The sequence below is a fragment of the Lacerta agilis genome, chromosome 3 (assembly GCF_009819535.1).
Source record: "Lacerta agilis isolate rLacAgi1 chromosome 3, rLacAgi1.pri, whole genome shotgun sequence".
Taxonomy (NCBI): Eukaryota; Metazoa; Chordata; class Lepidosauria; order Squamata; family Lacertidae; genus Lacerta; species Lacerta agilis.
The window spans coordinates 29740020-29751521 of record NC_046314.1 but is presented as its reverse complement, the minus strand read 5'-3'; the positions used below and the strand labels follow the sequence as shown (position 1 = coordinate 29751521).

General features: G+C 43.5%; 1 protein-coding gene across 2 annotated transcripts; it reads left to right on the top strand.

Moving 5' to 3' along the window:
• The first annotated feature begins 592 nt into the window (after nt 1-592).
• Nucleotides 593-11207, top strand: LOC117043463 (glutathione S-transferase 3-like). 2 transcript variants are annotated; one of them, XM_033143140.1, is made up of 7 exons: nt 593-706; nt 4859-4965; nt 5191-5242; nt 7603-7735; nt 8681-8822; nt 9628-9759; nt 10876-11207. In XM_033143140.1, exons 2-7 carry the CDS (start codon nt 4879-4881, stop codon nt 10999-11001), a joined length of 672 nt encoding a protein of 223 aa, XP_032999031.1. In that variant the 5' UTR covers nt 593-706; nt 4859-4878; the 3' UTR covers nt 11002-11207. The 2 variants fall into 2 exon arrangements, with proteins under 2 accessions (XP_032999031.1, XP_032999032.1); XM_033143141.1 differs by having other exon boundaries at nt 700-780.
• The last annotated feature ends 295 nt before the right edge of the window (nt 11208-11502 follow it).

Genomic DNA, 11502 nt, shown 5'->3' with positions numbered 1-11502 from the left:
TATGGCACCATTTTTTACACCTGACAGGAAGCCACTGACCCTGTCAGTCTGAGATGCATAGAGCAGCTGCGGTAGGGAGTTGCATTAAGTCCTGGCTCACCAGAGGTGGAAATACATATTTTGCTGTGGGTTTAATTCTGTTTGGTGGCTGTGGTGGTGCAGTACCTTTGGAATCATAGCAGATTCATACCTTAATGGACCCATTAAAACCCGTTTTGCTCAGTGAGGTCATGTGGACTCCAATCCCAAGCACCGTTTGCTCAGAATGAAGCAAGCCCCAATGCTTTTTATGGCTTTTCTCCCAGGTAAGTGTGAAGCCTTTGATCATCATGTGAGGAATGCAGATATCATGTAAATCCATGAAAAATGTGCAGCTCTGTACCCAGGAGTCTCTCAAATACAAAGCATAATGGACCCTTTCTCACCTGTTTTGAATGCGTGATACGGTACATTTTGATCTACCTTTAAAAAACAGTGAATACAGCAGTTTCAGATAGAACATCATTTATTCGTGCATGCCCACATAACTTTAGTAATGTTAACCAAGCCCAAGTTTCTGTTTTTTGTTTTGTTTTTTAACTGAATGGTAAGACAAGAGGAAGAGACTCCCCCAAAGTAGGTGGAGTTTCCTGGGCTGCAGGACTTTTGAAAGCACAATTTATCTGCGTGTGGAGAAAGAGATCAGCTAAGTTCGGCTTTGCGAAAGGTTAGTACTGGGGGTTGGAAATAAGCAACTTTTTCGGCCTTAACAGGTGCAATCCTATACAGGTCTACTCAGAGGTAAGCCCCATTGAGTTCAGTTGAACTTGCTCCCAGGTTAAGAGGGGATAGGATTGCCATCTAAGAGGCTTTAAATGAGCTGCTGTGTGGATATTGGGTTAAATATTCACCCCGGAAAGATGCGTGAAGCAATGCAAGAATATTTTACTTTGCCTTTGACATGAGGAAGGAGGGGATAAATAATTGTATTTTAATTGATGAAAGCAAAGAAAGTGGGAATTTTAATAGAACAAATACATTTCTGGGGGGGTGGGTGGGGATGGAGAGCCAGTGGGAAATGAACTACCATCATATTAAGGGGCAAAACAAAGCCTGTAATCTCTGAGCATACTGCCCTGGCACTTATTATTTCTGTAATGGGATTCCCTAAGCACACTTTCCTGGAAGTAGGTACCAGCAAGACTTACTTCCAAGACAACATTTTGTTTTTTAAAAAATGGGAGGGTGGGAGCTGAGTTTAAATATTATTTACTATGCACATTTTTTTTCTTTTAATCTATTGCAAAACATCCCTCAAGTTTAGGATTGGTTTAGGCATACAACAGCACATGTTGATTTGATGGCCATATACATTGCAACCCCCCCCCCCAAGAATATGTCGCTTTTCTGCACACTTTTAGGTGCAGAGAGGCCTGTACAGAGGAGAGCTGAAGGCAGCTGGGTACACTTGCCCTGGGTATTTTTTTTGGGGGGGGGCTAATGTTGGGGGGGGCACCAGGGGCCAGCTGCTTTTCTGTTTGAGTTCATAACTTTATTCTAACAAGTCTCCCATCCTGAGTCTCACACAAGCTCTGCATGGGCCTGGGTGCAGATAATATAAGAGTGGAACATGTGCAGTTAAGATGATAGCCTATTCAACAGTATAGGTGATTCCTGATAGGCTGTTTGCCCAGAAGAGTGCCTCTTTAGCAGGGTTGTTTTTGCATGAAAATGTGGGGGGGGGGGAAATACTTTGCTGCTGGTATCTGCCTCAACTATACACACCAAATAACTTGTACACTGTAGGCTGCAGAATCTGTGTGTGGTCCGGCTGAAACAGTGATGACATCACTTTCCTGTTTCTACATTGAGAAATGGCCACCATTGAACCACACCAATGCAAAACGGCCCATCTTCTCATTTCTTTGGAAGAGTTACTCAAACCCCACCTTTGTTAGTCACACTAAAGATTGCCCCGTTCCTCTTTATTCCTGTTTCTCACCTACCAGAGAACCTCCATTGGGCATGGGAGAGAGTCAGACTTGGATGGAGATGCTTGGGTGTTGCATTTCCAGAGGTGGGGAACCAGCTTGTCCACGTTTCCCCTTGTCCCTCCTGCTGCTCCTTGCTCCTCCCATGGGGAAAACTGCTCTTTAGAGCTCAATCTAAGCAAATGGCACTTTGGGTTTTCTGTAGACTGCCATTTCCCCCAATTTAGAGCCAAAGAGCAGGTTTTCCCTGGGAAAGGAGGAGAAAACCCCTCCAACCCATCTTTTCTAGGCACAGGAGAAGCAGAAGCGTGGATGAGCCGTGTGTGTTTCTCCCTCCTGATAGGCCTTGTGCGAACCTGGAACCTGCATGGCTCCTGACAGAGCATCACTTGAATATCTGTTACCTTCTCCCACCTTCCATCTGAAGGCTCCTCAACAGATACAGGCATGCAGAGCCACACTATTAGGCAATTGTTCTTTATTCCCTTTGCCTTGCTGATAAAGGGTTCTGGAGAACAAGAAATTTTGCACAATATTTTGTGACATTTTGGTTGGCCTAATAAAGGTATTGTACTAATACCGTTTTTGGAATTTAAAACACTTTCCTGCTGTAGGCGAATGACCCCTGATAATAACTTGATTTGTCCCTCAAGGCAATACCCTTTCCCCCATTCAGTTGTCTCCAGCTGGAAAATTTAATTGTCCTCCCACTACCCATCCTGGTCCAATTGCAAACATCTGAATCTCATGATCTGCCATGAAGGCATCAGCATGTGAAAACAGCTAAAGGGGGGTATTTATTTCAAGTGAAATAATTAGATGACCTTATTAATTAGAATGAAACAAATACTTTACATATATACATATGCAATTTTTGCAGCCAGCATACTGGATCTGGATCTTAACAAGTCCTAAGTTTCTAGAAAGCTCTTTGCTCCCCCCCCTTGCAATTACATTCAACATCTCTGATGTGCTGTGGATTTCATTCCAGTCTTAAAATATATGCTACCAAGGCTGATAAAGAGCTTTTGAGCTATGCATTGTTTACAACCTTATAGCAGCATCTAATCCATCCATTTTTTGAGGACAACTGAAATTTGAGTATTTGCTTTAAATCATGTTTTCACCCACCTTTGAGCACCAATACCCATAATTTGGCTTGGGTTGAGTTACTTCATAGTAACTACAACACCGCTTCTCTCCCCACCCCCACCCCCCACCCCTTGGTGTCAGGTATTGCCACGAAAAGCAGGATGACCTGGCTCAGTCAGACATAATGATCTTGAGCTGAGAAACTATCCTAGTTTCATATTGTGTTTTGCAAACAAAAATTAAAGCACAGTTTCCCAGTTCAGACCTCATGGGAAATGTGGTTTAACTAGCCAGGATATAAGCACTGAAGCTGGACATGTGAAGAGAGGAGTGAATGCGCATTGCACATGCACATTGCTCATTATCGAGCCAGTAAACAATGGCTTGTTGAACCATTCTTCAATGATTCGGGTTTAGGAGGATGGAGACTCCAGCAGGGGCACATTTAGATTGAGGGATTGCTGCATTGTTTTCCTGATTATAACGCTAGTGCTGCCATCCTAAATTCTAAGGTTCCCTTTTCACTGCATTACCTGTTGCGTTGTTTAACTGTGGCTTTTTGATTGATATATCGCCATGTGTGCTAAATTTTAAATGGTGGAGTGAAACTGTACTCTTGAATGCTGCCCCAAATTTCATCATGTGAAATTCTGGGTTGTTCCCCCCCCCCCCAGAAGTAATTAACATGGAAATGAGCAATGATCATCAGCTAGATTATGATAGTTTTCAAGAAGTGGCTTTTACACCCGATGGAAGATCACATAAAACATGGATATTATCAGGTAAGGAAATGTTGGGACAATGGAAGAAAGAGCTGCTTGAATGGAGCCCAAGTTGCATCCTAACGTACCTATTATGTTGTGGTGAGTATTGTGGGTAGCTATGCACTCAGTAAAAAGGGAAGCGGGTGGCGCTGTGGGTTAAACCACAGAGCCTAGGGCTTGCCGATCAAACGGTCGGTGGTTTGAATCCCCGCGACGGGGTGAGCTCCCGTTGCTCGGTCCCAGTTCCTGCTAACCTAGCAGTTCGAAAGCACAAAGTGCAAGTAGGTACTGCTCTGGCGGGAAGGTAAATGGATTTTCCGTGCGCTGCTCTGATTTTCCAGAAGTGGCTTAGTCATGCTGGCCACATGACCCAGAAGCTGTACACCGGCTCCCTCGGCCAGTAAAGTGAGATGAGCGTCGCAACCCCGGAGTCGTCCGCGACTGGACCTAATGGTCAGGGGTCCCTTTACCTTTATGCACTCAGTAAGCCACACCTTTGAGGAACTGGAGGCCTGTGCATGCCTATTGTAATCCCATCCACCCTGCTAAAGAAGAAGAGATAACTCATGTGCATTGACTAAGCAGAGGGGGAAGGCTGGGTGGCAATAATTGGAGGCACGCACATCGTGCTTACGTTCTGAAGGGCATGAGAAAACTAGAAACTGTGTAGACACTGACTTTCGCCTCCAGGCCGGCATCCAGGAATTGTACCATTCCATATGCCTGGAAATCAGCATGAGCCTAAGCATGTTTTAACTCAGGCATGAGTTCAACTCTGTTCGCTGAAGTTTGTTCGCTCCTTAAGTGTGCTTGGGACTGCAGTCTTCGGAAATCAGACCGTCCTTATAAATCCTTTTTCCTGTTGTAACCACAATTATACGCAGCCTTTCATAATACATATCCTGTTCATTTTGCTCCACCTACCCTGTAATCAAGCTGTTCCGCAAAGTCGTACCTGTATGGCTGCCTACACAATTGCTTATTTATATTTAATTAAACTTTTTCTTCTCCCCATTAAATGGCACTCATCAGGAAACCACCAGCTTAGAAATATGTCTGGGAAACCAAAACTGACGTACTTTGAAGGCAGAGGAAGAATGGAATCCATCAGGTGGCTCTTAGCAGCAGCTGGAGTGGAGGTTGGTTGCTTCTGTTTGGAAAAACTCCCCTCGCACCAGATTGCTCATGAAATTTGCACAGTTGTGTGCTCAGAACTTTGAACGGGAGATTTCCCAATTCACAGCTCACACTCTTGGCTATTTCTGTATCTACAGAAGAGCCACGCAGTAACTTTATGCAATAAAAAGAACTGGCATGACATAGGAATGAAAATAACTTGATCTGTTTTCCTGTCTTTTTTCTAGTTTGAAGAAACGTTTTTGAGAACAAGAGAACAGTATTTGAAGTTAATCAAAGGTAAACTCACGGTGCAAACCTATATAGGGGAACCCCACTAAATTCAGTGGGGCTTAAGCCCAGATAAGTGAGCAGGTTTTTTCTACCCATGTATATTTCTGAAACCACAAAATAATAATAATAATAATAATAATAATAATAATAATAATAATAATAATAATAATAATAATAATATATTATTTATACCCCGCCCATCTGGCCGGGTCTGCCTTCAGGTATTTTCTAAATGACAGGTAGTTGTTTATTTCTCTGACCCTTGGTGGGAGGGCGTTCCATAGGGCGGGCGCCACTACCGAGAAGGCCCTCTGTCTGGTTGCCTGTAGCTTTGCTTCTCGGGTGAGGGAACCACCAGAAGGCCCTCGGTGCTGGATCTCAGTGTCCGGGCTGAATGATGGGGGTGGAGACGCTCCTTCAGGTATACAGGACCGAGGCCGTTTAGGGCTTTAAAGGTCAACACCAACACTTTGAATTGTGCTCGGAAACATACTGTTTACCAGAGACAAAAGTGGAATACCTACATGCAATAAACAGCAAAAGAAGCAAAATCTCTTTTGCACCAGCCAAGGGTGTTTTCACACATAACGCACAAATCATGCTGTTTCCCCTTCTCCCTCTGCATTTCCCACATATAAAATGTAAATGTAAAATCTATATTGATACAAATATATTTTAAAATATTTCTATCCTGCCTTTCTGCTTCACACAATAAAACAAAAGATGCCCAAATGTATGTCATGAGTGTGTCGTGTAGATGGCAAATACATCATGCATTATTGGAGATGTGGATGGGGAAAAACATAATTCATATTTCCCCCCAAAATGTGTAACATTCCTCAGTGCAAAAGACCTTTCTAATTGTATTACATGTTATATAATCTAGGCTACAATATGCAATTTCTTCCTTGAAGGCAATTATAGATGGGCTTGAGTACCTGGGTTACAGGACAAACTATCCTTGGAATAATTAGGTTTTTTTATTATTTCCCTTTATTTTGTTTGGTGTATTCTTTGGGGGTGGTAGATTATAAAATGGCCCCAGGGTCTGACATTAAAATGACCTGAGCATGTGGAAATCTGTCCAGATTTAAAGGTGTGGTTGATTCTCAGAACCCATGGGAGGCTGGAGGTTTGAGTCATAGGTAAAACAGGGCCTGGGATATAAAGTTCACTACTCAGCAATGTTTTCTTGGGCTTGCCAATCAGAAGGTTGGCGATTCGAATCCCCGCAATGGGGTGAGCTCCCGCTGCTCTGTCCAAGCTCCTGCCAACCTAGCAGTTTGAAAGCACACCAGTGCGAGTAGATAAATAGGTACCGCTGTGACAGGAAGATAAACAGCGTTTCCGTGCGCTCTGGTCTCTGTCACAGTGTTCCGTTGCACCAGAAGCAGTTTAGTCCTGCTGGCCACATGACCTGGAAAGCTGTCTGTTTTACAAACGCCGGCTCTCTTGGCCTGAAAGCGATATGAATGCCGCAACCCCATAGTTACCTTTGACTGGACTTAACCGTCCAGGAGTCCTTTATCTTTTTTTGCCTAAGCCTTTTGATTATTTTAAGCATTGTTACCCTACTTTTTAGACAAAAAGCTCCCCAGAGTGGCTTGCAGATAATAAAAAATAAACAAAAAACAAGACAGTTCCTGCTCTCAGGCTAACAGTCTAAAAGACATGACTCAAAAGGAAAAGGTGTTGGACAGAGCAGAGGAAAATAAGCAAAAACAAACACCATCGTGTTACTTATAGTAGCCAGCTGGGTGGGAGGGAAAAACACATCAGGGAAAGGAGGAGCCAAAATGGGTTGGTTTCTCTGCAGAACTAACGTCGTGGTCCTTGCACAGCACTTTGTGTCTATGCCGAGCTGATTTTTCCCATCCGTGCAAACCATGTAAATAATTTGTTGTGGTTGTGAGCTTGGGAAAGATAGGAGAGCTTATTCAATGTGTCAAATGTTGGGCTCATTGGTCATAATAGCAGGAAGAAGCTAGCTTTTCTTCTATGACACCGGAAGAGCCCATAGCTGTCAACTTTTCCCTTTTTTTTTTAAGGGAAATTCCCTTATTCCGAATAGGATTCCTCGCAAGAAAAGGGAAAAGTTGACAGCTATGGCAAGAGCCTCCAGTCTATTTGGAAGGTGCCCACGCATTCAGAGAATGAGATGTGTTGCGCAAAATGATAGTAGATTGACTACTTGATCAGTATTTCGCTTGGCTGTTTGCTTTCTGGCAGAAAGTGAGGCCACATGCTAGCTTTGAAAGTGCTTCACTGTGGCAGAATCTTGCCACATTTCTTTAATCTCACAGAATAAGCATTTTGGAGCAATCAATGACTTTGTTTTGGCTTTTCCCCCCTTTGCTTTCCTAAAGATGGATACTTGCTGTTTGATCAAGTCCCTCTGGTCGAGATGGATGGGCTGAAGCTGGTCCAGACCAAGGCCATCCTCAACTACATCGCGGGGAAATATAACCTCCATGGGAAGGACCTGAAAGAAAGAGCATAGTACTTATCATGATTCACTATACTGTACTTGATAGCTGCAATAAAAGACTCCAGTGGTATTAACAGTATTTGCCCATGCTCACAAATTTGCATTGCCTAGGAAAGAGAAAAAAGCTGTGAGAGGCCAGGGAAAAGATATTCTAGAAGATTTGGGCTTCTGGTTTGGTGTCTAACTTGTTCTAATGCCCAACCATATGTGTGTGCATGTGTTTGCCCTGCATGTTACATATTATGGGTGATATCCAGTGTTATCTGGATATCACCCAGTGTGGGTGTGGTGGTTAAGAGTGGTAGACTTGTAACCGGGTTCGCGTCTCCTCTCCTCCACATGCAGCTGCTGGGTGACCTTGAGCTAGTCACACTTCTCTGAAGTCTCTCAGCCCCACTCACCTCACAGGGTGTTTGTTGTGGGGGAGGAAGGGAAAGGAGAATGTTAGCCGCTTTGAGACTCCTTTGGGTAGTGATAAAGCGAGATATCAAATCCAAACTCTTCTCTTCTTCTTCTTCTTCTTCTACCCAAACATCCTACAATTATGTGGTCTCACTTTGGCATGTCAACGAGTAGTATTTAGAGCTCCAGCTGCCTTTTGGATAACAGAGGGAGAACCCTGGAGACTGATGGTGCCTTTGTAAATAATGGCATTCTTTACATATCTACAGGTGGGACACACTGGAAGCGAAGAGTCTTTCCATCAGCCGGTAGCAAGTCCCTAAGCAGCTATTTGTGCAGTTCTCCTCCTCCTAAAGTAGCACTCGCAGGCTCAGCTAATTCTGCTTAGAAACTCCCAGTTCTCTCTTCCTAAGGTGGTTCTGAAATAATACATGAGGATAGATCGACAGGCCACATGAGCTAGACCCACCTCCCATTTTTATGTTCCTATTTTCCCCAATAAGTTCAATTTAACAGATGAATTTTCTTTACCCATGCCTGCCTTGTCCTCACAGCATTGACATGTATGTGGAAGGAACCATGGACCTGATGGGGATGATTCTGATGTATCCTTTTTCTCCACCTGAGCAAAAGGAGCAGCAGCTTGCTTCCATCCTTGAGAAGGCCACTACCAGGTACTTTCCAGTCTACGAAAAGGTATGGCACCAAAGATTCCTGTTTGTGGCTACATCAGGGATGGGGAACCCAAAGATGAGCTACCTGGGATCAACCTGTGCCAACCCGGTGTCCTCCAGAAGTTTTGGACTACAATTCCCACCAGCCTCTGCCATCATCACCAATGGTCAAAGATGTTGGGAGCTGTAGCCAAACAATATCTGAAAGGTTCCTCATTGGAGAATGATGACTTGGACTAATGGCACAGGTCATATTTTTCGTAGCTCTTTGAAGATATCAGACAGGTTTTACTACGTCCTGAGACTTCTTTGAATATAGAGTGAGGCTTCATCTGTGCTATACAATTAAGGCAGCATTGCGCAACTTTAAACAGTCATGCCTTCTCCCAAAGATTCCTGGGGGCCAGGTGCACCAACTCTAGGGGGCCAATGAGTTTTGGGCCCCCTCAATATTTTTTGGAAAGGGGCCAATGTTGAGGTGGCCCAGCATGCATCATAGCTTCAGCAGCCAGCTCCTCTGGAGCACTTGGCCTCCTCCAGACGTTGTGATGTCATGCGACAACATGCATTGCATGCACGATGTCACACACACACACACACACACACACACACACAATGTGTGCTGGGCCGGGCCCCCTCAGTGTTAGTTTATTAAAGGTGCTCAGAGTGGTTATCATCTTATGTGGCTTATATGACATTTAAATTTAAGTCCCCAAAATGTCTCACACTGTCCCAACATTTATCAGCAGAGTTAAAAGTACATTTTAAGGTAAAAAAAATACATTTTACCCAAATTTAAAAGCACATTCTTTATTGTTGTTTTCTAGGCCCTGAAACAGAATGGACAAGAGTTTCTCGTTGGCAATTGCCTCAGCTGGGCAGATGTACAGCTGCTTGAGGCAATCTTAATGGTAGAGGAGAAGAAAGCTGAGGTTCTTGAATCCTTCCCTCAATTGCAGGTAAACTGTTGGTAGAGTGCATCGTGCAGATTTTGTGCTCTCGTTATATTTCAGAATGTGTTAGTTCAGACCTCTGGATTGAGGTGCATAGAGTTCAGTTAAGATTAAGCTATAATGATTCTCTTTCTGGGCAATTGATTCTAGAAAGCTGTCTTATAGGAAGTCAGACGTTTGACACATCCAGCTCAGTATTATCTACACTGAATGGCCATTTCTCCATGTACTCCAGAAGATGCACTCTAGGGAAATTCCCACATAGCTCCAGCAATGCCCAGAGGCTTCTACCTATGCAGCTGATTCCAGCATCTGTTTTCCATATAATAGGAGTGAACCTGCTTGCCACATTTAGATGTTAGCGCCACAGAGTGGGATCCATTCAGGGGGAAGCAGCAATCAGACTATGTGGATAAGAGATTAGCTTTTTATGTGCAGGACAACAAGTCTCTCTTTCAGATGTTTGGTTAACGTATATGGGCATAATTCCTTACTAAATAACTCTTCAAGTTGTATTTTCAAATATCTTTTAAAAGGATGTTAGTCTATACACTACGAGCTATTCTGTTGTGAGATTTTATATATATATATATATATATATATATATATATATATATATATATATATATATGACACAGGTGGCGCTGTGGGTTAAACCACAGAGCCTAGGGCTTGCCAATCAGAAGGTTGGCGGTTCGAATCCCCGTGACGGAGTGAACTCCCATTGCTCGGTCCCTGCTCCTGCCAACCTAGCAGTTCGAAAGCACATCAAAGTGCAAGTAGATAAATAGGTACCGTTCCGGCGGGAAGGTAAACGGCGTTTCCGTGTGCTGTCTGGTTTGCCAGAAGCGGCTTAGTCATGCTGGCCACATGACCCCGAAGCTGTAGGATGAGATGGTTGGACAGTGTTCTCGAGGTGACTGGCATGAGTTTGGCCAAACTGCGGGAGGCCGTGGAGGATGGGGGTGCCTGGTGTGCTCTGGTCCATGGGGTCACGAGGAGTCGGACACGACTGAACGACTGAACAACACACACACACACACACACACACACACACACACACACATACATATACATACACACACTTCTTCATTTTGTTTTGTTTTTTAATTCTTACCCTAGGCTTTCAAAGCAAAAGTGAGCAATCTTCCCACCATAAAGAGGTTCCTGCAGCCTGGAAGCCAAAGGAAACCACCCCCTGACGATGCATATGTCGCAACTGTGCTGAAGGTTCTCACAAGTGACTAAGAAGTATGGCATCAGATTTTAAGGCCGCTTGCCAGAGTCACTATGAATGCTGAAAACCAAGGGGTCTTTATATGAAATGATTGTTACCTGTCATGAAAAGCAAAAAAAGTGGCAATGTGGAATGTTGAGCAGATGCTGTTTCCGTGCATGGGGGCATATTGATTTAAAGTGTGTAAAGTGCTTGCATTAAAATATTCAACAAGAGTGTATTTTCTTTCATACTGCAAAATGACAAGGCTATTTATGCATTATTTCATTCACATATTTATAACCTCCCATCTAATGCATTCTTATTAACTGGAGTGACTTACACTAATGATATTTTTTTTATTAAAGAAAACCACAATACATAATCAAACACACACATGTAATGGATTGTAAAACAACACTGTTCACATGGCTCCTCCAAAGCTAAAGGAACAGGCAATATGGTTAGCTAAAAAATGCTTATTTTTGTAACATCTGCTATAAGGACACTATATGTTTTTATCCAAGTTGGAC